At 43.7% G+C, this 24,901-nt stretch overlaps 1 protein-coding gene across 4 annotated transcripts in view; it reads right to left on the bottom strand.

Annotated features, from left to right (window-relative positions):
* FRMD4A (FERM domain containing 4A) overlaps positions 1 to 24,901 on the bottom strand; it is a 306,449-nt gene that overhangs the window by 200,593 nt on the left and 80,955 nt on the right. Inside the window, exon 1 of one of the 4 annotated variants that reach the window (XM_068168113.1) lies at positions 21,926 to 22,331. The exons of 2 other annotated variants lie outside the window; for them this stretch is intronic. In XM_068168113.1, coding sequence (XP_068024214.1) covers positions 21,926 to 22,018 — 93 coding nt within the window. In that variant the 5' untranslated portion in view covers positions 22,019 to 22,331. Of the gene's footprint in view, positions 1 to 21,925; positions 22,332 to 24,901 lie in introns of those variants that run through there. One more of the 4 variants, XM_068168099.1, reaches the window with a different exon arrangement.

Raw genomic sequence — 24,901 nt, 5'->3', positions numbered from 1 at the left:
ACACATACCAAGGAGAACAAATGTTTTAGACAATCAGATGCCTTGGACTTTGCAAGATGAAGAAGCCAAAAGGCGTTGCACAAGTCAAGTAGGGATAACTAGTCTTACTGCAGTCTAGACTCCACTGTGTTTGCCTGTTTTCCAGAGGTTAGGTGTCTTTAGGCAACTTTTACTCTGGATAAGTTTTAAATACTCTTGTGCAGCCACAGAGCCAGCTTGAGGATGCAAGACAGCTCAAGCTGACTGCACTCATCAGTATAAAGCTCAATGAAAGGGAACATAGCAGTGAATCTTAATCAGCATTCACTTCCTCTCTGTGAGAAGGAGGCTTTGGACTTGTGTTCAGACAGAGGAGATCCCACCACCCTCAAAACCTGACCTCCCCTGCCTGTGGTGTGTCCTCTTTCCCAGCACCTGTGGCAGATCCCAAGGTGGATGGTGGGGTTTCCCCTCTGTAGTACTGGGGGTTGACAGTTTGGCTTGGTGTTTTGTAACCCTACCTGATAAACGGCTCTGGAAATGCACCATGGCTTCAGCATGAGCTGCAGGACCCTCAGGTTTCCAAAACGGCAAGTCCTCAGAGCCCGGGACGTCAGACTCCACACCAGGCTGTCCCAGCTGTAGAGCAGATCCTCAAAGCCAAAGAGCACAGCAGCCATGCCAGCTGCCCGTGTGAAACACCCCGGACTCCCTGCTCGGAGGCAATCAGCTAATCCCAAGGCGCCTTATGAACTTCAAGGTTAAAAAGTCACTGCAATTTCCATCAAAGAAGGAGAAGGAAAAGAAAGGGAAAAAACCTAAACCACGAAAACAAACCCGACAACAAAACCCAGCAGCCAAAATAAACTGTTTGGGGATGTGTCTTTCTCCTTTTGCACACGCCCTTCAGGATGTGGTTTCTCCCTCCATGGATCTTCTCAAAGCCAGCACTGCTGCACCCAGGGGCAAGTGGAGAAGAGGTAAAAATACCTCTTCTGACTTAGGAAGAGGTATTGCACATCCCTCACAAAGGGTTTCTTGGTTACACTGCATCACCTCCCAGCTCTCTGCTGCAGAACCAAGAAGCAAACTTGGATCCAAAGTCATCACTTTGCAAGCTCAGTCCTGGGACTCCATCCAGAGGGAGGAAAAAAGCTGCTTGCTCTCCCTTTGCCAACATTCCCAAGACATTCCAGTATTGGGTTTAACTCTTTCAAACACTCCCGAGGAACAGGCGAGAGGACAGCTTTGCCACATGCAACATTTCATCCTTTTGTTCTTGTGCTGACTGGCCACTGCATAGGCATCCACCCAACTGTCTATTCTGGAGCCTTTATATGGTTTAGACTCAGAAGGGAACTTAATCTTTATATGAAACATGCAATAGTCTGCAAAGAATTTTATTTACCCAAGGGGTGCTACCTTGGAAAGTTACACAGATTAAACCCATTTAAAATCAGTTTGATTCAGCTCACATGGACACATTTTTAACCCTTAGTAAGCTTGCACTCATAAGGTCTCATCTGAACAAGCCCAGGAGAAAGAAAAGCAGTTCTCTCCATCTAAGCTGGATGGTTTTTTAGTCTATGGATGCAAAGGTTCACTTCTGACATCCTTTCCTAAAAGGGATGTTGAGAAGAGATTGGTTTCCTTCCCATTTCCACCCAGGACCAGCTTGTCTGGGTGGAGACTTCAATGGTGTTTACATCTATGTTGACATAGGGTGGGTTGATGAGGTAGGTTGAGTGAGGGTAGTTCACTCCCTCCGATGAGGGCAGTTCAGTTAAATCACCACAAAATCCATGCAGTGAAATTGCAACAACTTTTTCCAAGAAAACACATGAATGTTCCTTCCACCTATGGGCTAAAATTTAATAACCAGGTGGAGGAACTGCAATGGAAATATTTGTACCAAAGGCACAGTACTGACCAGTGTCCTTGGAGACAGCTGCCTGCCAGTGCTATTTTTTCACTCATTTCACTCTCCCTTCAGAGGAATGTGCACAAAAAGGCAGCAGGACTCAGAGGGAGAGTCAGCTGGGAAGTGCCTACATAGAGGCATTTCCAAGGAAGCATATTAGATGTGTAGGCAAGACAACCACACTTTGAGATGAAATCACAAAGGACCTGCAAGTACTGAGTCTCTAAAGCTGCTGGTTTAGTAGAGCAGAGAAGTCACCATTTCCTAACAACCTTGCTGTCTCAGATTTAACATCCTGGATGAGCAAGGAGGAGGGATATTAATTACTGATCATCTTTCTTCAGGTCTGTCCCACCCTGACCCCATCCATAGTTTGGTCTTTGAGGATTGGAGGGCATGGAGCAAGAAGCTCATCAAAATAATGCCACAAGGATGCTCATCAGCTCATTGACAGGGCAGAAGGAGAGCCAGGAAAACACAGCTGCACTATTCATATTCTTATCTAATTGCTTCTTCAGGACATCATTTTTAGAGTGTCATTATCAAATACAGTAATAAAATCATAGTAGTATTTCCCTCAAATTTGTCAGAAGCTATTTATTCTGCTAAGTGCAGTTTTCTTTCCTCCTCTCTCTTGCCCTGTGTGTTTGCTTGGTGTCCAACCTTTGCTGCTAGTCTTTATTCTCATCACCTCAGTGATTTCTTTGCCTGCCTGTAAAAGAGGTGACACTGTAGGCAAGGAACCAGGAACATCTCTATTATAAAGCCTCATTTGGAGGAAAAGTGGGGTTTTTATTTAGCATGACTAGACAATATTTGCTCCAGGCTACAGCCTGATGTATATAAGAGCTCTGCCTGGAAGCACAGGAAAGGAAAAGAAAGAAATGTGTTTGATGAAGCAAAACACAGTGGGGGAAAAGAAACCAAACCAAAGCAAGTGATTGCTGTGGGATGTGACTAATGCCTTTGGTATTCTGCAGAGGGGGAGAGGAGGGGAAATGGAGGATATGCTGGAGTTTTAAAATTAGCTACTCCACATGTGCATCTAGCCTTTCCCTATGCTCAAAAGGAGACTTTCAACCTCCACCCCAACTCAGTAATTATCAACAGACTAAGGGGCAGCTCTGAAGGAGCCTTTTCAGTTGGCTGATGACATAATCAGATTTTCTGAAAAGAGCCCCCCTACATATTTATTTAACTGATAGACTGGAGCAGTCTCCTTAGAAGTCACTTGAGTCTACAGGAGGCCCAGGGAGCATTTCAGCGGGTAGATTTACCTTCATGATTAGAGCAGGTTGTTTGGTTTCCTGCAGAGTTTTTCCTGCTGATTAGTACAAAAAAATATTTTTTGAGGGGGTAAAAGCTGCCTGAGTATAGATTACCTGTCCCACCTCACAGCTTCTGAGGGAATTGCAACCTTGGATGTTTCTCAGGCAAAGAGGTGGTGAGGCCACATCTAGAATATTGTGTCCAGTTCTGGGTCCTTCAGTTCAAGCAGGGCCTCAGGGAACTGCTTGAAAGAGTCTAGCGCAGAACCACAAAGATGATGAAGGCAGTGGAACATCTGTCTTATGAGGAAAGGCTGAGGGAGCTGGAGCTCTTTAGTTTGGAGAAGAGGCTGAGGTGGAACCTCATTCATGTTTATAAAAATGTGAAGGGTGACTGTTGGGAAGACAGAGCCAGGCTCTGTTCAGTGACGTCAAATGACAGGAGAAGGGGCAATGGGTGCAAGCTGGAGCAGAGGAGGTTCTAAGTGAACATAAGGGAAACCTTTTTCACTGTAAGGGTGACAGAGCACTGGACTAGGCTGCTCAGGGGTGTTGTGGAGTCTCCTCTGGAGACATTCAGAACCTGTCTGCATGCATTCCTGTGTGACCTCCTCTAGGTGATCCTGCTCTGGCAGGGGCTTAGACTGGATGATCTTTCAAGGTCCCTTCCAACCCCTAACTGTTCTGTGATTCTGTGAATGACAGGCTGTCCTCTCCAGAGCCAGAGATACACCACCAAAGGTGCTCTTTTCCAGGGAGAACCTTCAGGAGGTGTTCTCACTTACCCCAAAAGCCCAGAAGAGGTCGTTGCTACAGGGAATGGCAGAAGAAGGAAGAAAAAACATACTGAGAATCAGCAACTTGGCTCTTCTACAGGTCCACACTTTGAGTAATTTCTGTAAAGTCATCTTACATTTCTATAAAACACACTGAACTTCACCTTCAGTAAGGTCAATAAAGGAAAAAAAAGTCCTTTGTAGCCCTCCACACAGACCTATGGACATTTGCAGGTCTTTTCAACACTCCCTCTCTAATTAGGCACTGATTATTTCCTGCTGTTTCTAAGAAAATGTCAGACAAAACATTTACTATGAAACCTCCCACATTTTACTGACAGTCCAAAGGCTGTCACTAGGATTAAAAAATAGTTCCTTAATTCCCAGGAATAAAAGAAAGACAGAAAGAAGCCAACACCAAACCCCTTTGGGCTGCCGCACTTTCATGCGGCTGTCACTGAGATTTTGAAGCCTGGCGGTAGACTTCCCAGACCAAGCCCAGCAGACAGCTCCTCCTCACCTCAAAGCCTGCAAATCACTACTGTGCACTGATGTAGGTAGGCATTGCCTGCACAAGGAGTTCAAGAGACAGGTCTGTGTTTTGCCTTTAGGCAGACTGCAGATTCTGGCCTCAGAAGGAAGAGTTCGTCCTCTCCAGTATGCTGTTGAGTAAATCTCTATGCACAGCTTTCCAGGGGGTGTGGATATATTTTAGATATGTTGAAAAACAGACATGCTGGGTGGAGGGCGGTTTCCTTTGAGCTTGCTGTAGACATACCAGAAACATCCTGCTTCTGCCCAACATATGGCCCCAATGGGCCCTGCAGCTCCAGCCCAGTGTGGTCTTTTAGGTATTATTTCAAATCCATTAGCCTTTTTGATCTTTATTTCTCTATAATGTCAAGAGGATTAATGCTGTTAGATCTTTGTGTCTAAAGTTCCCTTTCATGTTACAGCTTCTTGCTTTCTTAATTTGGAGATGTCTTTTTCTGAGATGTTTAACTAGTTGTATTTCCTCCTTGTGCACAGCAATTTTGTGGCTAATATGATGGGAACAGTTAGAGATGACCCATCACCAAGTGATCAAATACAATATGAAAGATTCACTCCTGCCCTTCACATGTGCCCACACAGAGCCAGGGCCCTCAATGGGGACTTAGAGATGTGACCTCCCTCCTGCAACTGCACTGAACCACAAACTGCACCAAGGTATCCAAATGAATGCTGGGCACCAAATCCAAGTGCAAATCTGAGTCTCTGAATACCCTATTCCTCCTCTAGCCAAAGTGGTCTCAACCCTCATACTAACCCTCAGCTAACAGGTGGGCTTCTCTGTCTTTCCCCTGTCAAGTGCCCTCACTGCCACAGAAGGAGGGACCACGGAGGATTCCTATGTGTGAAATGGAATCTTCCTGGAGTGCAAGAACTGCATACAACGGTGTTTATTTCATACACCTCTGCAGATTTTGTACTTTGTTCATATAAGGAAAGGTTTGAGGGAGGGGTTTTAAAAGGAGCAAGCAATGACCAGAAGAAGCAAACCCTCAGACTTTGAGTGGTACACTAGACAACACTGAATCTGAATTTGAAAAGATTAAAACAGAGTATGGATGTCCATAATGTTCTTCTGAGAGCTTTGACCAGGTGAGGTTCTGCTGACCTTGTAATCATTTTGGATTGCCAAAAGATCATGATCTCAGTCTCTTTGGGCCACAAGACAGGGAAAATGCTAATGCCTGAACCTTCACAGTCTTGTGAAGGAGCTACTAACACTGTAGAGCAACCCACCTCTCTAGAGCTATAATTCAAGATGCTGTACTTGGAAGTATCTCCCAAAGATCTGCTGCCCTATGGCCGTGCCTGCACCACTTCAAGTACCTTCTATCATCTACACACTGCCAAAACCAGACATAAATAGCTTTCAACCCTCACCCCCTGGTGGGGCACAACTAACATTCCTATAATCCCCTTACAGAGAAAATTCAAGAAATTGAAGCCTTTCTCTGCTAGTCACATTTTAGGATGAACATCAGGAGTCAGAAATGCTGGCCAGTTTCCTCAAGATACTCTCATAAGTCCATATGGCCTAAAATGTTCCATAATGAAAAGAACTGCTGCTTCACATTAACTGAAGGAAAATTTACTATTCCAGTCATCTACCTTGATCATAACACTTCTGAAGCACTTTGGAAATGCAAAGTGCTCTGGTAGCACTAAGTATTATCATTATGTGAACAGTAGCTCCTTCCATGCCCTCACTTTGGAGAGCTTTTTATTGCCTGACACAGGAGAGGATGTCATAGCCTCAAATCACACACATTTCATTCCCTAAAGTAAGCTGTGTTAGTAATTTAACAAGGTTTAAAAGTAAGTGAATCCTATAAAGCTGGGCTTGTGCTTGTCCCTAATATTCCACCAGCTAAAGTGATTTTCACTTCTGCTAGGCAAAAATGTGGAAGAGATTGTGCAGAGATTTGCTATTCAATCCTCTTTCTCCACTAACGCTGTGTTGAATGAGACTGCAGGAGCGGATGTAGGTCAGGACAATGTATTAAGTAAATAGTGCAGAACAGCCGCAGAAAGTGAATGGTGAGATCTTAAATATGATTATTCCCTTTGGAAACTCAGGCTTATGATTAACTCTGATCCTGCTGGGGACTGTAACAACCATGGTGTCCAATCAAAGCAGCACATACTTGAACATGACCATCACTCCAAGGTTTATCATCACGCTGCTCTCTGGTATTATATGCAGAAATGATACAGAGAAGTGTTTTTGGCCAGACAAAACCAGAAACACCACCTCCCCAGCCTATTTAGGAGGTGGGTATGAACAGGGGCAATGTAAAGCTCATCAACAGTTGAGCTTCTGTCCTACCACATTATTCACCTGTGGCTAAAACAGCCTCTGGCAAGGTTCAGGAGGAGTGAAGTAACACAAACCAAGACAAACCTGAGTTAGTGTCCATCAGGTGGACACTAATTTTCAGACTAGGGATTGAACACACCTGACTGTTTGCATTTTTCAGTCACATTTATCTTGTCTCAAGCTTTTGCAAATTCCTGAGATGACTGAAAGAAGTATTTCCTTCTATGCGAAGTTCCTCAGTACCCCTGTGCTCATATAATTTTGAGTTATACATTCACCTTCTGCTTGCTATCCCTTATCAGAACATAGAATGGTTTGGGTTGGAAGGCACCTCCAAAGGTCATCCAGTCCAACCCTCCTGCAGTAAGCAGGGATATGCTCCACCGGATCAGGTTGCTCAGAGCCTCATGGAGCCTGACCTCCATGACAGCTAAGAGGCCTTGGTTGTGGGCTGTGGCTTTGGAGGACACTGCTTCACATTGCAGGTATCTCTGAACTGGCACTATTTGCCTGGGAGAGAGGACAAATCTTGTGTCCCATAAAAAGCCAGTCTGCAGTTTTGCCCTGTGGCAAGATGGATAATTGAATGAAGGGCATCCTTGCTGCCTATGCAAAACAAGCCTGCACACAGCACAAATGGCCCATTTCAGCAGAAAACTTTCTTACAACTTACTCTGCAGATATATTTAAGTAGTCTGTCTGATTCAGACCCGGTGGTAACACTCACTGTATTCAATGTGTGATACAAAGTCCTTTCTGTTCACAGACAAGAGCTGAGAATTTCACTGAAAAGGAGGGGGGCAAAGGGAACATATTTCAGAAAATTGGTGGTCCAGATTTCTCATGTTTGATCTCACTTGTGGATGGGAAAGCTTGTTCCTGCTGAAGTTGAGGCCCACGTATTTAATTTATTATGAAGAACCTTACAATCATTATGAATAAGTACTTTTCTTGCTGGTTAGGATGCAATTGTCACCAAACAGAGAGAAAAGATACAATATAAAAAGGTCAGGTGTGACCTTCAGAGTAGAAATGAGGAGGGATCTGGTCCTATTCCAGAAAAGTCATCAGTTTTCTAAGGAACATTAGATGAGTCTCAAAACTTTATGGATCTCCATTTCCTCTGTAGATTAATTCACTGACATTTGTCAGGTGCTATAAAATCTCAGGAGAGCTGTTTTAAATTAAAAAGTAAATATGTGTTCAGCCTACTAGAGAGCCAACTGGTCATATTCCACAAGCAGAACCACTTATGAGATCTCCAATCAATAATGTACCCTCCGTGTCGGAAGCTCCTACACCAACTGTCAAAATAAGCATGAGTGAATAAATGTTCCCTGAGGTGAAGACTGGTTATGTATTTAAATGCTCCTTGTGCCACTAGTGCTGTTTATATTCAGGTGATGCTAAATGCCTGTAGAAAGGTGCCATGGAGAAAGGTATTTGCTCTGTTGGCTGTGGGGTGCAGAGGTCCTAGAGTGAGCCATGCTGATCTGCTAGCACCACAAGACAGTGTATACAGACACTTAAACATTCATGATACCTGCACAGGGCCAGACTCATGTGGGATGGTTTAGCTGTTTCTATTGCCACTGCACAATTAATCTGCAGATGGAGAACTTAGGAGTCAGCATAGGGGGATTACTGTACTGCAGCAGATCTTCATGCTGAGAACATCTCCCCAGCTGGGACCGGTTAGATCTTCTCAGTAAAGCATAAGAGTTGACCTCTACCCCGTTTGCTCCCAGAACACAGACCCCTGTGGTTTGAGCTAATGGAAAATCTCCATTTGTGTTGCAGGACAGCGCTGGACCCATGCCATCTACAGTGATAATGCATATACAGTTGACAGAAGATGATAACTTGCACTTCTGTGTTGCTTGGCTTAAAACCCTGTACAAACATCAGCTTCTATTGCCTCATAATGCATTAAGAGATTTGTATTATTAAGCTGCTCCCAGAGCTGCAGATAAACAAGGACAAGAGGACTGAAGTGCCTGTGTGGGACAGCCAGTCACAGAGAACAGCAGTCTTGGCTTTCCCTTTTTTTCTGGCTGTTTTCTGTAGCTACTGTTACACCTACATCCCCACCAGCATACCCAGACAGGGTGCTGTGTTTGAGGAACTATAGATAGAAACCTAGACACTATCTGCAGAGGTGCAGAACAGTGAATCAAAATCTCCCACGCTCTGCCTTCCAACCCAATGATTTGCTGTGTGGAATCCAAACTCACTGTCTAGCTTGTTTGCTCACACCTGAAAAGGGGAGAAAATGGATCAAAAGCTGGTGGATTGAAGTAGGAAGTCAGTCACTTCACTGCCTCTGCGTAGAGCAGACAGACTGAAGCTGTTCAGAAGTTAAAACAAAGAGGATTTACGCTCCTGATTTAAAAATTTATGACTCATTCGCATTTTGGCTGTTAGAAGTGCCTGTCATTTCCCCTGCCCCCAAAACATCCATGCCGTAAAAAATGTAAAACCTATAAGCTCTTTGCTGTCCTTATCTTGATCCACAAAGAATTCAAATGTTCACTGTTGCAATCTGGAGCCTGACTTCCTGTTATTAAGAAGGACATCCTAGTATTTAAAAACATGAGATTTAAATTTTTTTCCCTTTTCTTCAAGCCAAGCAGAATGCCTAATGACTCTGGGATTTGTTTCCTGCTTGTAATTAAGTAGGTCACAGCTGCAAAGCAAGAGAACAAGAAAATATTCAGATCACACAAAGCCAAGAACTATTAAATCATTTGCAGCTGAAGGATATGGCAGATTTTCCCTTTTTTTTTTTTTTTTTTAAAAAAAAAAAAAAAAAGAAGTCTCAAGTCTAAGGGAAAAAATATAGGAACTTTTAAGAGACTGATGCACTTGGAAGTCCTGCCCAAGCACCACAGTAGCTCGGAAAAAAGAGAGTGATCAAAACCCCGCTAATGTTGTTCACAAGTTGAATAGCTTCATGTGGTTGAAATAAACTCACTTCTGCATTGCTTAGGGCCACACATTCTATCCATCCAATTCTTTTTCAACCACATGCAAGACTACTCCCATTTCTTCTGAGCAGCTCCCACCAAGCCTTCTGTGTCAGCCTGAAATGCCATGCTATGCCCTCTCCTGTAGATCCCAAGCAGCACACACCCTGTGCGACTCCAGATGCAGCTCAGTCCCAGCAGGATCTCTATGCAGACACAAAGCTTCAATGGGTCTAGACATCTTTTGATCTATACTGGTGGTTTGTGCTGTTATGTTGCCCTGATTTGGCTCTCACTCCCTCTTTGTTTGGGATGGTAAGCTCTTGTTTCCTGCAGAACTGCTCACAGACAAATATTGATACTGTAATGCCTATTGCCGTTAATGAACAATGCACACGTGGATTGAAGGACAGCCTCTGAAGGGTCCTGACAGCAGGGGCAGAAGCTGGGGTTCAATCTTGCCATGGACAGGCATCAATTGACAAGGCATGCCACAGCCTTGCAAAGCCAGAACATTTTCCTTCATAACGATGAGGTGTTGACCTATGTGAACTAGGTGCTTTAAGGCAAAGCTGGTCCTGACTGACCTCATTTGGGCTATTGCAGGAGTCATGAAGAGTATAAATGACTGCACGTTTCCATCGTGGTTCTTTGCCTAGGATTTGGTACAAACACTCCTACACCCCATTGCTCAGACAAAATGAGGAGACAGAGAGCAACAACCCCACCACCCACACCTTCCCCTGGTACAGTACCCGCTCCATCATGGAAAGGAGATGAAACAGGGTACTCAACTGTAAGAGCACTCCCATTAAGTGACTGCTTTGGTCTAAAGAGCAATGGAGATGTGTCCCAGGTGCGTTGTAGCTGTAACAATAGGGCTTTTATTCTGTGCAGTGAAAGAAGTGGTCTTTGGGAAGATTTATGTCTGAAGCCCACCAAAATCAACACTGTACAGGGCAGTGGTCCAGTGAGACAAGAATCACTGCCTTGGCAGGGAACATTGTGGATCTGTTTGATTTCATATCAGGGGTTTGATTTTGTCAGAAGACTGATTAAGAGATGGGCAAAGGAGCCAGAATAGAAGTGTATTGCTGCTTCTATTAAAATGTGATCAGGAGAGACATAAATTTCAGCACTTACAAATTGGTGATGATCTCATGTTTACTTAAGCTCTGATTGGGAAACCGTCATGGGAAAGAAAAGCCTATGTAAATGATACCCTGAGTTCTGTCCCCATCTGACCGGGCATGGTCAGTTCATTCCAGGATATGAGAATGTAGACCTTTTCACGTTGGTACTTCTTGGCTTCATGAGCTAGGGACTGGGAGAGAGACATGGTCATTGCCTCCCTGATTAGGCAGTTGCTACAAAACACAAACAACAGAGGGTCTCTCAGAGGCTAATGCCCAGGGAATATGAGGCCATTCCTGCAGTTTCTCCTTGCAAAGTGTTTATCTCATGGAAGAGCGGCTACGTGCAAGCGTGTGGTGGTACACAGCCTGGCTGCAGAAGATGCCTGATCCATCTTCACGTGATTCACAGTATCTGGATTTGTGAGTTTCCAGCTGGAATTTCTCTAAAATATGCTTTCTTTCAGAAATGTTATGCTCCCTTCCCTCCAAAACAGGGGTCTTTTATGTTGAGTCCCTTAAACAGAGGACTCTTGGGGAAGGGAAGCTGATGACTTCAGAGAAAACACCAGTGCTGGGGCTCAGTAAGGGATGTCCAGAGACTTCACAGCATCTCTTGTCCTATGCAGGAAAACATTCATGCCACCTACACCCTTGTCCTAAATCTTGCATTGATTTCCCTTCCAGTCTAGCGCACATATCAGCATCTGTGGACTAGTAAAAACCAGAGGTCAGGAATGAAAAGTTTTCAGAATGCTGCTGCAACCCAGGTTTTGGCCAGTACTGCAATGATTTGCTGTGACTGATCATGAAGAAAAGGGGCTGGACCATCTGCTGCCATCAGCCTGCTTATTTTTCACAGAATCACAGAAACATTCAAGTTGGAAAGACCCTTGGGATCACCAAGTCCAACTGATAACCTTGTTCTGCAAAGTTCACCTCTAAACTATATCCCCAAGCACTACATCCAAACCACCTTTAAACACATCCAGGGTTGGTGACTCAACCACATCCCTGGGCAGCACATTCCAATGCCTGACCATTAGTTCTGTGAAAATTTTTTTCTTAATATCCAGTCTAAACCTTTCCAGTCACAGCTTGAGGCCATTACCTCTTGTTCTACCATTAATTGCCTGTGAGAAGAGACCAGCACCAGCCTCTCTACAATGTCCTTCCAGGTAGTTGTAGAGAGCAATGAGGTATCCCCTCAGCCTCCTCTTTTTGAAACTAAACAGCCCCAGCTCCTTCAGCTGCTCCTCATAGGATTTATTCTCCAGGCCATTCATCAGCTTTGCTGCCCTCCTCTGCACTCACTCCAGCACCTCCACGTCTCTCTTGTATTGAGGTGCCCAAAACTGAGCAAAATACTCAAGATGTGGCCTCACTAGAGCTGAGTACAAGAGGACAATCACCTCCCTGCTCCTACTGGATACAGCATTTCCACTCCAAGCCAGGATGCCATTGGCTTTCTTGGCCACCTGGGCACACTGCTTGCTCATATTCAGTTGCTTGTTGCTTAGAACCCCCAGGTCCCCTTCTGCCAGACAGCTTTCCAGCCACACTTCCCCAAGCCTGTAGTGTTGCTGACACCATCCTCCAGAAGCTGGAAGTTGGCCCCAAGGCCACTTTAACCACTCTCCAGTGACTGACTTGATGCATTGGAATGCACTAACACAACTGTGCTTTCAAAAATCAATGTTGTCTGGTTTTATGACTCTCCTTGGCCAGGTTCCCACTTGCTGTAATTAAAGCAAACCCTTTTTTTCCAGCTGCAGGAAACCACCGCTATTGGTGCATTTGAAAGTTTACAGGAGGATACACAATGGCCACATTACAGCAAAGTACAGGATGAAAAAAGGAAGTTTCCCAACATTTCAGAGTGGAAATTGTGAAAATTAGAAAGCCTACTCCCAGTCCCTCGGGTGGCTTGCAAGCACAGATTGGATGGAGAGATGCTGAAGAGGTAGGAAGGGGATGTGGATGTGCACTTCTAGCCAACAAGAGCTCTGAAGTTTGACTCTGCTTCGTACACCTCCTGATTTGCACTGTGTTAGCAGTTCACCTTGACTCGGAAAGCATCCTTGCTGCCAAGTGGGAACAGCACCACTGGCTGGGTCTTGCAGAGTTCTAGAGAGGATCAATATCTGTGGAACCTTTGTAATATGTTAAGTCCAATGCATTATAAAGAATCATTTCAAATTGTCATCCAGGATTGCTAAGCTTCCCTCTTGCAACAGCCCATCCATCACATTAGCCTTGACAGATTTTCTTGACAGTATTTTCAAAAATTGGAAACTCTAGGCTCTGCTCTCATGAAACAGCAACAGCTTTGCTCTCTGCTCTGAGGAAAGGAGAGCCTGTGAAACATTTGCAACTTGCTTTTTTTCCTGTTTTTTTTCTGTGAAAACTTGGACCTTTAAAGAGGACAAACTACCTGCAGGGTTTTAACCTTGCTCCTCCTCCTCCCTGCTGTCTGCTGATGCAGATAGATTAAGAGAAGACTCAAAGACAGAAAGCTACTTGCTGCCATCCTCATTCAGCTTCCTAAGATGTTCCAAAGCATCTATAATATTATAATGTTGTGGTTAGAGACATACAGTGGCTCCTGAATGCACAGCAAAAGGATTAATAAAGCAAGATGCTGGAGACCTTTTTTGGAGTGCTGTGGAAAAGCAAATGTATGCTGGCTGAAGGTACAAGTCGAAGGTAGCTGACGTGAAACACACACTAGCAAGACCCTAACTCCTACCTTTAATCTCTCTCAGATTATTTTCTCCAAAACACATTTTGACCCATCAATCATTTGTTGGGAGTTGGCAGGATAGAAACTCCCGGTGGTGGAAACTTTTGAGTTAAGGCCAAATTGGTTCACTCTTACAGTGTTTTCTATTCTGAACTAAAATGGTAAAGCCATAAAATAGTACCTGTCATGCACACAGATCTCTAAAGGCAGCTGCTCAGTGCATCAGCATTAATTGCAGGTTACTGATCCTTAGCTACCATTTCACACAGAGTTTACCTAATCTATGATGATGCAAAACGTGGAGAGAAAATAGATATCCATGGTCCCACGTCACCAAGGCTTGGTGGCTTTTATAAAGGGATTGCTGGAAACTAAAATGAATTTCAACCTCAGTTAAGAGACTTGCTCACAACCCTAATTACACCTTCTAAATATATTCCAGAAGTACAGCTGGACTGTAGAGTGTGTGCTGGTGACTAAATGGCATCATTTGCAGCCCATTATCTTTTCAAAAGCTTTTCATGTGGTATCTTTGGGAAGTGGAGACTAATTGTACTCCTTCCCTGTGCAATTTGGAGAGCTTGATACTTTGGTCCCAACAAGAAAAATCGAAGCGTAAGATTCTCTCATATCCATCTGCTGGTAGGATGAAAAGTCACTGTTTCCTGGAAGCCATTAGAAATGATTGACACAATGTGAATAAGATATACTTCACCAGGAAATAAGCTAAGCTCAGACAGAATGTTTGACCAGAAGTTTGGAAGAATGTGTGAAATCTAAATCCAACTTTCAAAACTTCTTGAATCAGCAAAACATCAACTGTGTGACATAACAGATTTCCTTTTGGTAAGAATGGCCTTTTTCATCATTTCTATCAGGCTGGTTAGGAGGGCCCTGGTGCTTGTGAACTTCACAAAAGTCACTACTAGTGTTTCACCAGACTTGTGCTGGTGCTTGGTGCTTTGCACTCAATGTTTGAAAATGCTGTTTGCTCAGGAAATTTGTTGAAGCAACATTTAATCCCTGGCATGGATCATAAATTGAAAAATACAGAGGCTTTCTATGCCCAGCTGAAGGCATGTCTGAGCCCTTCCAGGGATAAGTCCTGGCTAGAAGCTGATTTAGAAATAGCTCATCAGAGTGAAGGAGATTGGAAGGTATTTCAAATGCTCAAGCTACTACTTTCAATTGTCACCTGCTGACCTTGCATGAAACAGTCTCCCTGTGGAAAAGCTCTTGCAGGAAGCTCCTTGTAGGGGTAAGTTCTTGTCTTTTGGGCTGCAGAGCAGAATCTGGAAGCAACTACTCTGGTGCTAAACCTTTGTAACTCTTGAGTTTTCAGCTACTGGTGGGGGGGTGATCTGGGCATGATACTAGTTACCTGAGAAATGCCTTTGAGTGGGCTTATTAGGTGGAAGACCAAAGATGTCCACACACTACAGGAACCTTTCCACCCTCTCCAGAGCTTTATGATCAGAGTCACATAATCCTCTTCTTCCCTTTGTCCAAAACAGTAGGCTCATTTCTGGCTCCCAGCCTCTGTTCCCTGGCTTGCCTTTGCTCTGTCCCCTGACCTGCCCTTGCTGTCTGGCCAAGGCAAAGATGACAAATGCCAACCTATAATGAAAAAAGCTTTTCATTTTCTGATCAAAATAAGAATCTGAAGCACTGGGAAGTTCACAGCAGAACCTCTGCTCATGAGGTCTCCAGGCCTTGAGAGCTTCTGATAATTCAATTAAGCTGCAATCATTTGAAAGCTGATTTGAGCAGTACCCTGGCTCTGAACTCTGCAGAGTTCACCAGTCACTATCCATTAGCCTCTGCCATCCTCTCACCTCTTGCACTGTTAACCGGTGTACAGTTTGTGGGGACAAAGCCTGGCACAGTTCCTGATCTGTTTCACAGGGAAGTCTGTTTTGATTTGTTACACCTTTCAGAAGTGTCACTAACTATTACAACTTCTAGATACCCAGGAGAGTGTGCCAAACATCTATCTGTCTAGGTAGAGTTCAAATTAAACCAATTCCTCCAAAATACCTGTGAACAGGTCAGAAAAGATAAAGCTCAGATGAAGCAGATGAAATTGATGTTTCAGCAGTCACAAGAGATTATATCAGAACATTATACAGGTGACAGTTCTGCTACTTAAGCTTATCCTTTTACATTTTTTTTTAACTATACAATTCTTTGTGTGTTGGGCTGGTGAACCATTCACTGCAAATAAATTGCAAAATGCCTTTTTTCCCCACCAAAGTTTGCATGTTGGTTTCCTCACCTTGCAACTTGAATGACTTCCAGAAAAAAAAGTTAAGACAACAGGAATTACTTGCTTCAAGGTCTTTCTTCTCTCTTGGACACCTTCTACACTCAAATATCTACTGTTGCTTTGTTATTCACAGTACATGAGCAACTCTGCTGTCACCTCAGTGTCTATCAGACTGGTAGTGATGCTGTCAAGGTAAGAGACTTGTCCAAAAAAATGTCATTGAAGGTATTAGGCAAAGGTCTCCAGGACTTGCTTGTCAGCGTAAGAGTTTGCAAGTAAATTGTGTGAAGTGGAAAGATCAACTTCCCCTGAAGCACTCATTTAGTCATGGTGTCAAAATGAGTGCTCACAGCATCACTCATAGAGGCTTGCATGAGAGATTTTAATACATGAGGATCACTCCATCGTGAATGCTGCAGGATCTGCCTTATTCCACCTCACCAGATCCTGCAGAACAGCCCTTGGTGTGAGAGGTTTCTGACCACTTTACTCTTGAATTCATGCAGGGAAAACAGAATAACTGATTTATACTTTGTCCAAGAGAAAAAGAAAATCAGTAACTCAGAGTAGTAAAAGGACTGGTAGGTGTGTGCAGCAGCAAGACCCAAACTCTTTTGCTGCATTTACTTGAAGGCAGCATCCTCTCTTGCCAAAAGCAAAGATCACCATAAACTGCAGAATAGCGTGGGAAAACCTGCCTCAGACTTGGCCTGTAGAGTAGAAAGACTGATTAATTTTTTCAGCCCTGGGTTCTCTCTTTTGAAGAGAAATTTATTTATAGGAGGAATGACGTTTCCTGCCGCATTCTTAACGTGCTTGTATCTTGGGATGAGAATGTGGGAGCTTTGTCTTCTGCCATCTGTTTTCTATGGCAATAAATATCCATTTGCAGATTTATCTCTTCTTGGTATGTTTTAAAGTCATGACATGAATGAGTGTTCATAGCTTATCTTCTTTGGAGACACAAGAAATAAAAAAAAAAAATCTGGACTAAAATCCTGCTGAGCTGCAAACATCCACTGACACAATTGAGCACAGGGCCTTTAGTTTACCATAGCTGAGAGCTGGGACCTAAAGCTGGGGTGCAAACTGCAAGGCCTAATCTAAAATGGCTTTTCTGGCCACATCTCTCCCAGCTTAATTCATTCCTTACAGCACTTCATTTAGTCTGGAGGTGGCCTTCCTTCTTACACAACATCTGTGGTATCATCCTTTGAGCCTTGAAGGCAGCAGAGAAGACAGACTTGCTCTTTTTTAATACAAGCAAGCTGCATGCTTTCTCTAGGCTTTCTAACTCAAGAAGCTATGCCTTGTGTTTGCGGTGAGAAACATTCTCGTGGCTGGAAAACAACCACTGAGGTCTTGAGAGAAGGAGTAAATATGTGTTCTTCTTCATCAGTGCCTTGAAACAGCAGAAAGAGATCTCTGAATGGGGTTGGGCATTTGTTAGACATTAACAGGCCTCCTATTCTATTTCCTCTAACACACATCCGCAGCACATGGATACAATAACAACAGCTCACAGGCATAAACCGTCTCACATTAATAATGCAAAGGCAGAACGGGCTACACAACTAACGTACGAGTTTGCTGGTGGGGGAAGGAGATGCAGAGAAGGAGGATCTGGTGGGGAGGGGGCTCTGTGTTGAGTAATACTATTAGGGATGGGATTCATATCTCCTGGTTTAGGGGACCAAGGTGTCCTATATGTGCTGATTAAAGGAGGCCTGGCTGTTGTTTAGGGAGTTATTAATTCAGCCAGACTAGGGTGTCCAGGTGAACTCTCTGCAGCCCCTGAAAGATATTTTGACTGCAGTCTCTGCAGTGATTCTGAAGGGAGCCCAAGGTGATGGCCAGAATGGACAAGAATAGGACAAGCAATGGGAAGCAATAGGACAAGAAACAGCCTCAAGTTGTGCCTGAGAAGATATTGGATATTATATCTTGGATATTATTATATCTTGGATAATATTATATATTGGATATTATTCTTGGATATTAAGAAAAAAATCTTCACCAAAAAGGCTGTGAGGCACTGGAACAGGCTGCCCAAGGGAGTGGTGGAGTCGCCATCCCTGAAGGTATTTAAAAGACATATAGATGTGGTGCTGAGGAACATGGTTCAGTGGTGGCTTGGTAATGCTGGATTAACAGTTGGACTTGATGATCTTAAAGGACTCTTCCAAACAAAATGATTCTATGATTCTATGTCTCATAGACATCAGCATTGACTTAGATGAACCCAACTCATGTTTCAGACCTGACACTGACTGCTGGTGTGCTTCATAGTACAAAACCTAATTCTGCCTCAGCTGACATGTTTGATGGTCTCTGCTATAGCTACTAATATTTAGCACTTTATTTTTTCTTCACTGGGACTTGTAAAAGCCTTTGCAAAGTCATCTTCTCTTCTGGGTGCATGCCACATATTGTACACATCCCTCACATCTCAGGCTTTACATATGAAACTTGCTCACTTGTGATTGTACTTTGGGTCTTTCACTCCTGCATCAGGATTTTGTGGATTCTGAACTTCAGGACCCCAAGTGCATGTGATCTGCCCTTCAGAATCTAACTGGTGGGAGTAGCTCCAGGGAGAGAGAACATGCTTCAATCAAGTTGACCAAAACCTCAAGGGCCAGGTGCCTGATGAGGTGGAGAGAATAATGGGAAGAACAGAGATTTAGGACTAAACAGAGCTGGTTGCAAAAATCATCCTACCAAATCCTCTGACAACCATTATAGTAAGGCTCCAGCATTTGCCTGACAAGAAGCCTAAACCTCAGGTCAGGAAGTGGGAAGGAGAGAAGTAAACTGTGGATGTCAGTGAAAATAAAACAATATAAAGCCCCCTGACAGCAGCTGCTCACTTGGGCTGTGTGTGAAGCTGTTAAGTGAGTACACAGTGACAAGTCCCCTGCAGTGCTGGTCATCCTTATGCACCCATTCTTGCCTGCATTATAAATACCAACCATATCTGACACCTTCTTCTGCAGATATCTCCATGCTCCCTACCACGGGGTTACTTTCTGAAAACACCCTGTGAGAGGACTGCTAGTTTTTGCATCTCTCCATCACACAGAATCATAGAATCAAAGAATAGTTTGTGCTGGAAAGGACCTTAAAAATCACCTTTGTCCAACTCCCCCACCATGGGCAGGGACACCTTCTGCTGGACTAGGCTTCTCAAAGCCTCATCCATCCTGGCCTTGAACGCTTCCAGGGAGGGGGCATCTATGACCTCCCTAGGCAACCTGTTCTAGTGTTTCACCATCCTCACTATTAAGTATTTATTCCTAATATCTGTGCTAAATCTATCCTCCTTCAGTTTCATCTTAGCTGATCATTGTACTTCCTGATAGAGTTCCCTCTCATCATTCCTGTGGGCCCCCTTTAAGTACTGAAAAGCTGCTGCAGTGTCTCCCTGCAGCTTTCTCTTCTCTAGGCTGAACACTATTAATTCTCTTGACCTCCCAGGGGAGGTCAGTATGGACAGCATGCATCCAAAGGGGACGTGTGCATGCATGGAGGAGAATTGTCTCCCATTTTCCACACTGTTATATCTCATGTCAAGGTTTCAGGTATGACCTGTGTGAAAGCTTGAGTCCTTTCAGACAGGGAGGGACTCACTGTAGCCAGCAGCAGCTAAGAGCTTGCTTTGGCCAAAATGTCATCTACCACCTTGCAGGAAACTGCCCTGGAAGGAGACATCAGACTTTCTGCCTCCCTACACTTGCAAAAGCAGCTGCAAAGCCAGTAGACACCAGCCCACCTCCTACAACCTGGTTCAGCAAGAGCAGTGTCTCTCCTGAAGGGACAGTATTGGATGATGTTACAATGTGCTGAGCACTGAACAGGCAGACACAAATAAAACCTGTCCCAAGGGCAGGTTAGGGCTGCAGACAGGACTGCCTGCCTTGGGCCCCTCTCAGAACAGGCATCTGGAACCAAAAAGATCAAATTTACCACAAAGGACTTTTCTGAATGTACTCCAAAGCAACAAACAAGAATGAAACAATAGCAGATCAAAGTTGTGTGAATAATTGATTATCTTTGGTTTGCTTGATGGACTGGAAAGGCAAAGAAAATATGTTTCAGGTTGACACAAAGTTATTCTCTTTCCCTTCTGCCAAATGGAGAAGGAAGAAAAACAAACAGCCCCTCTTTGTGTTAAACAAAACAGTTTTTAACCTGCATTTAATTTTTGAGATTTTTTTCATATCCAGAAAAGAAAAGAAAAGAAAAGAAAAGAAAAAAAGAAAAGAAAAGAAAAGAAAGGAAAAAGAAAAGAAAAGAAAAGAAAAGAAAAGAAAAGAAAAGAAAAGAAAAGAAAAGAAAAGAAAAGAAAAGAAAAGAAAAGAAAAGAAAAGAAAAGAAAAGAAAAGAAAAGAGAAAGGAAAAGAAAAGAAAGGGAAAAGAAAAGAAAAGAAAAGAAAAAAGAAAAGAAAAGAAAAGAAAAGAAAAGAAAAGAAAAGAAAAGAAAAGAAAAGAAAAGAAAAGAAAAGAAAAGAAAAAAGAGAGAAAAGAAAAGAAAATAAGAGAAAAGAAAAGAGAAAAGAAAAGAAGGCATTATGGCATTAATCCAAATGAAATTACACAGTTGGAATGAAAAATCAGGAAAGAAATTTGGTTTGAAATGTCTAAAACCAGACCTTTTTTTTTTTTTGAGTGACACATTCAGCAGACTCGAAGTAAACTTCCAGGTGGCTTCAGCTGCCAACAATCTGCTTTTCAGCAAAACAGATGCCTCAAGCAAAGGATTCCCTTAATCTTGTGCAAAGCAACTTTGGCTTGTAGAGTTTCTGTACCTACCAGCAGCCATGGACCATGCAGCGTCCCTCACCCGCCCCTGGTACACCCTGCCCAAAACTCTTCTGGCTCAGAGAGTGCAGACTGTGCCCATTTCCTTTAGCCAAGCATCATCTCAAGAGCTATTAGTAGTAACAAGCAGAGGGGATGTGCAAAGTGTCACTGTCCCCAGGAGGTGTTGTTCCTCCCGTGCCTTCTCCAGCAGAGGCTTCTCATCAGGCAAAGGCAGCCTGAAGCACCCAGTGTGTGCTCAGTGTGAGCTTGGTGTTTGCTCACAGGTGTACATCATCTGTGCTGAGAGTCATGTCCCAGCCACTGCCTCTTTGCCAGCCTGTCGGTCCTTCAAAGCAATGGTACCCCCCTTGGTTCCCCAGGTGCTGTTGCTAATGCAGCATGCTTCCAGGAATGAATGACATAATTCCAGCTTTCCTGGGACTCTCTGCTATGCCTGTCACAGCAAGAAAGCAATGGCATCACTTTGTCTAGATAGAGACTGCCAGTCCTATTGTGTCACCTAGGCTGTCACTGACCAGAGGGACATAACATGCACTGTACAGTCCATATTGTACTGTGCAACCACTGCTTGCTCTTCATCTCAGGTGGGACAGACACTGCTGGGCACCTGAATCTATGTTCACTGATAGTGAGCCCTTCCACATCACCCTGACATTATTATTATTATTATTATTATTATTATTATTATTATTATTATTATTATTATTATTATTATTATTATTATTATTATTTATTATTATTATTATTAACTATTATTGTTTGACACTATTATTTAGTCCCCACTGCTACAGCCTGGTGCCACCACACACCATCACAATATCCCAATGAGTAATGATTATTAGAAACAATCCTTTCCAGAAATTATTTCAGAAATTAATACTTTGTGGAGTATTATCAAAGCCTTTAACAAGTTTGAATTGTTGCATGTTGTCTTGTTGCTCCTTCTGGCACCAGTTTCAACCCTAAGTTATCACACAACTTATGACTGGTATTAAGTCCCATCCATCACCGTGCAGGTCCCACCAGTTTTTACACACCATGCCACACACCACTAGTAATTTCTGCACAGGATGACATAACCCCTATTAGCTCTGACAGCTACTGGGGCAGACAACTGCTATCAAATGGTACCCTCCTCATCCTCTTGGCATGCATTCAGGACAAAGAAATCACAGCTTACCCTTTCCACACTGCGTCTCCTCAGTGATCCATATGGGATTTTGAATAAAAGTCTTCGGGTCCTACCCGGAGTCACAGCTGCCTGTACTACCATAACGCAGAGGTAATTCGTGTGTGTGAATGTGTGTGTGACAGAGAGAGTTCACAGCATACACAGGCTTCCTCTGAAAGAACTTACAGACTCATTTAGATTTCCCAACTATCAAAGAGCTGAGTGGGTTTTCACATCAGACCGTATGAGTCAAGACGTGGCTTACTGGAAAGAAGGAGGGGGGAAGGAGGGAGGAAAGAGAGAAAGGGGGAAAAAAAAAAGGAAAACCCCAAGCCTTGTAACCTTAACAACATGCTTCAAGCAGCAGATCTTTAGCTTCCTTCTGCTTCTCGGCGTAGTTCACTCAGCGGGATTGCTATGCCACAGAGGTGGAAGAATTAAGCTTCTGGGGAGAATGTTCCAAAAATGTCAAGCTTGCTTCTTGTTGCTACAGATGGCAACCAGGTCAGTTGTCTAATAAAAGCTCTATCAGAGTTGTTATACATTTTGCCATGTGACTACAGACCCCTCTGGTTTGCTGTACTATAGATCACATGTCCACCTTAAAAAGAATATTTGGTGTATCACCATCTGGTGCAGAGATTAATGTTAAATCCTGTATTCAGATCAGATATTTCTAGAGGTTGGAAAGCACATACCCAGAATAGGGCTTGAGCAGATCCTTGTGGCTGCTCAGCTAAGCACGAGCACTCCCTGACTCAGGCTGTGTGGTCTGTATGGCACTGGGCAGCGCAGTGCACGCAGACATGTGAAGAACAGACACAAGCACTCACTCTCATCTCTGGAAGCACAGGTGTTAGTGGAAACCTGCTGCTCAGTGATGCTTGCAACTTCTATGTGTCCTTATAAAAAATAATTACATTAGATTCTATACTTAGGGTTAATGCCTTCATTTTTCTTTTCAAAAACCGCTTCAGAGACTAGCAGACAATGACATTTTCTTTCTCTGGAAGAAAAGTTTGAAACTATATTTAGACTTCAAATTGTACACAAGTGTTTTGAAAATGAGAATAATACTTTTCCTTCCCACAGACTTTCTGCAGCACCAGGAGTTGTTCCAAAGGAGCCAGGTACGATTCTATGGTTTTGTAAACATGTGGTTTGGAAGCTGTGTTCATTTTGGTGCTCAGTTACAGGTACTGGTCCAGACGCAGTTTAGCGTTAATGCAGTTTAGAGTAGAGGTTTCCCAGTCCACCATTCTCCACAATGGCATTCTGAATTTGCTTAGTAAAATGGAAAAGATGTTGGCCCACACTCTTTTCCTCAGAGCAATCTAGCTGGGAGAGCAAAATCTGCTGAGCTGTGGAGCCAGTCCCTTCCTCCATGCATTGTTCTCATTTTAATGCCGAACTAAAAATACTTTGTTTTGATCCAAGTCCAAAAGCCAGGGTGAAGGTGTTAGGGACATGCCATTAAAGCAACTGTTTAAAATCAAGAAGAGAAACTCTGTATCTGCTCAGCATATGCCCATGCATTAAAACTAGTCAAAGAAAAAAAAAAATAGGGAAAAAAAAGCAGCAGCTTGATGTGGGAAACTCTAAATATTCAAACAATCAGCCTTTGTTCATAATTAGTTCCATATGTCTTTGCCAAAGAGAGTCAGAGACAGGAAAAGATGGAAATATCTTAAGCATGACTGACTTATGCAGGTTCTTTATGTGGAATAGGTGCAGAGTTAGGGTCTTGCAGAATTTGTAATGATTGCTAATGCCCCCCACCCCATCTCACAGTTTGCCTACCTGCTTTTTTAAGCATGAGGTGGCTGGCATTTCCCAGCTGCCTACACCAGCAGACCCACTGGAAACCTACCGGTGCAGAAAGAGGACAAAGGCAGCTACAATCTCCCTTGCTGGGAGCTTTGCCTGAATAAAGACTCAGTCAAGACCTTGGAGTTTAATGCTTCGTATGAGGGCAAAGTAGCAAAGATCTCCCTACTTATCTGATCTGAAGCCCTGGCTGAGGGGGCTCCTGCTAACTCCAGCACTCTTCCCCAGAAATTCTCACATTCCTGCCAGCAAGACCCCCTGCAGCTCCATCTCCAAAGACCAATCTTGTAGATAGAACTTTATCCACCAGAGGGGACAAAGAGCCATAATCTGTGTCTCCGCCTGTGTCTGTAAACAATCAAGACGAGGGATCAGGGATGGTCTAGTGGTACCAGCATGAAGCACCACATAGACTGATTTTCTCCACGGGATAAAGAGGAGCATTCATGCAGTCATTTCCATAAGCCACAAGTTCTTTGCAAAGATTTTTTTTCAAATGAAATGCAGATCTGCACATTGCTCAAGGAAGCTGACTAATAATACATAAATCATAGAATCATAGAATCAATAATGTTGGAAGAGACCTCAGAGATCATCAAGTCCAACCTACAATGAACACTTCATCACTAACTAAACCATGGCTTCAAGTGCCATGTCCAATCCCCTCTTGAACACCTCCAGGGACAGTGACTCCATCACCTCCCTGGGCAGCACATTCCAATGGCCAGTTACTCTTTCTGTGAAGAACTTTCTCCTCACCTCGAGCCTAAACCTCCCCTGGTGCAGCTTGAGACTGTGTCCTCTTGTTCTGGCGCTGGTTGCCTGGGAGAAGAGACCAACCCCTTCCTGGCTACAACCACCTTTCAGATAGTTGTAGAGGGCAATGAGGTCACCCCTGAGCCTCCTCTTCTCCAGGCTAAACAATCCCAGCTCCCTCAGCCTCTCCTCATAGAGCTTGTGCTTGAGACCTCTCACCAGCCTTTTCAGGAAACCTCCTACACATGTGGAAAGTAGAAGAAATCCATCCATTTGTACAGTACTGGAACCAGTTCCCACAAAATCCTTTCATATCTCAATGGGCCTGAATTCTCCTCCCCTCCCTGTGCTGCCCCCTAGGCACCCCTCTATGGTGTCCTCCACAGTAATCACAGACAACTG

This window comes from Melanerpes formicivorus, unplaced genomic scaffold, assembly GCF_026170545.1.
Source record: "Melanerpes formicivorus ecotype bairdi unplaced genomic scaffold, bMelFor1.0.p_v2 SCAF_3, whole genome shotgun sequence".
Lineage (NCBI taxonomy): Eukaryota > Metazoa > Chordata > Aves > Piciformes > Picidae > Melanerpes > Melanerpes formicivorus.
The sequence above is the reverse complement of the archived record's forward strand: the minus strand, read 5'-3'. Positions and strand labels throughout refer to the sequence as shown.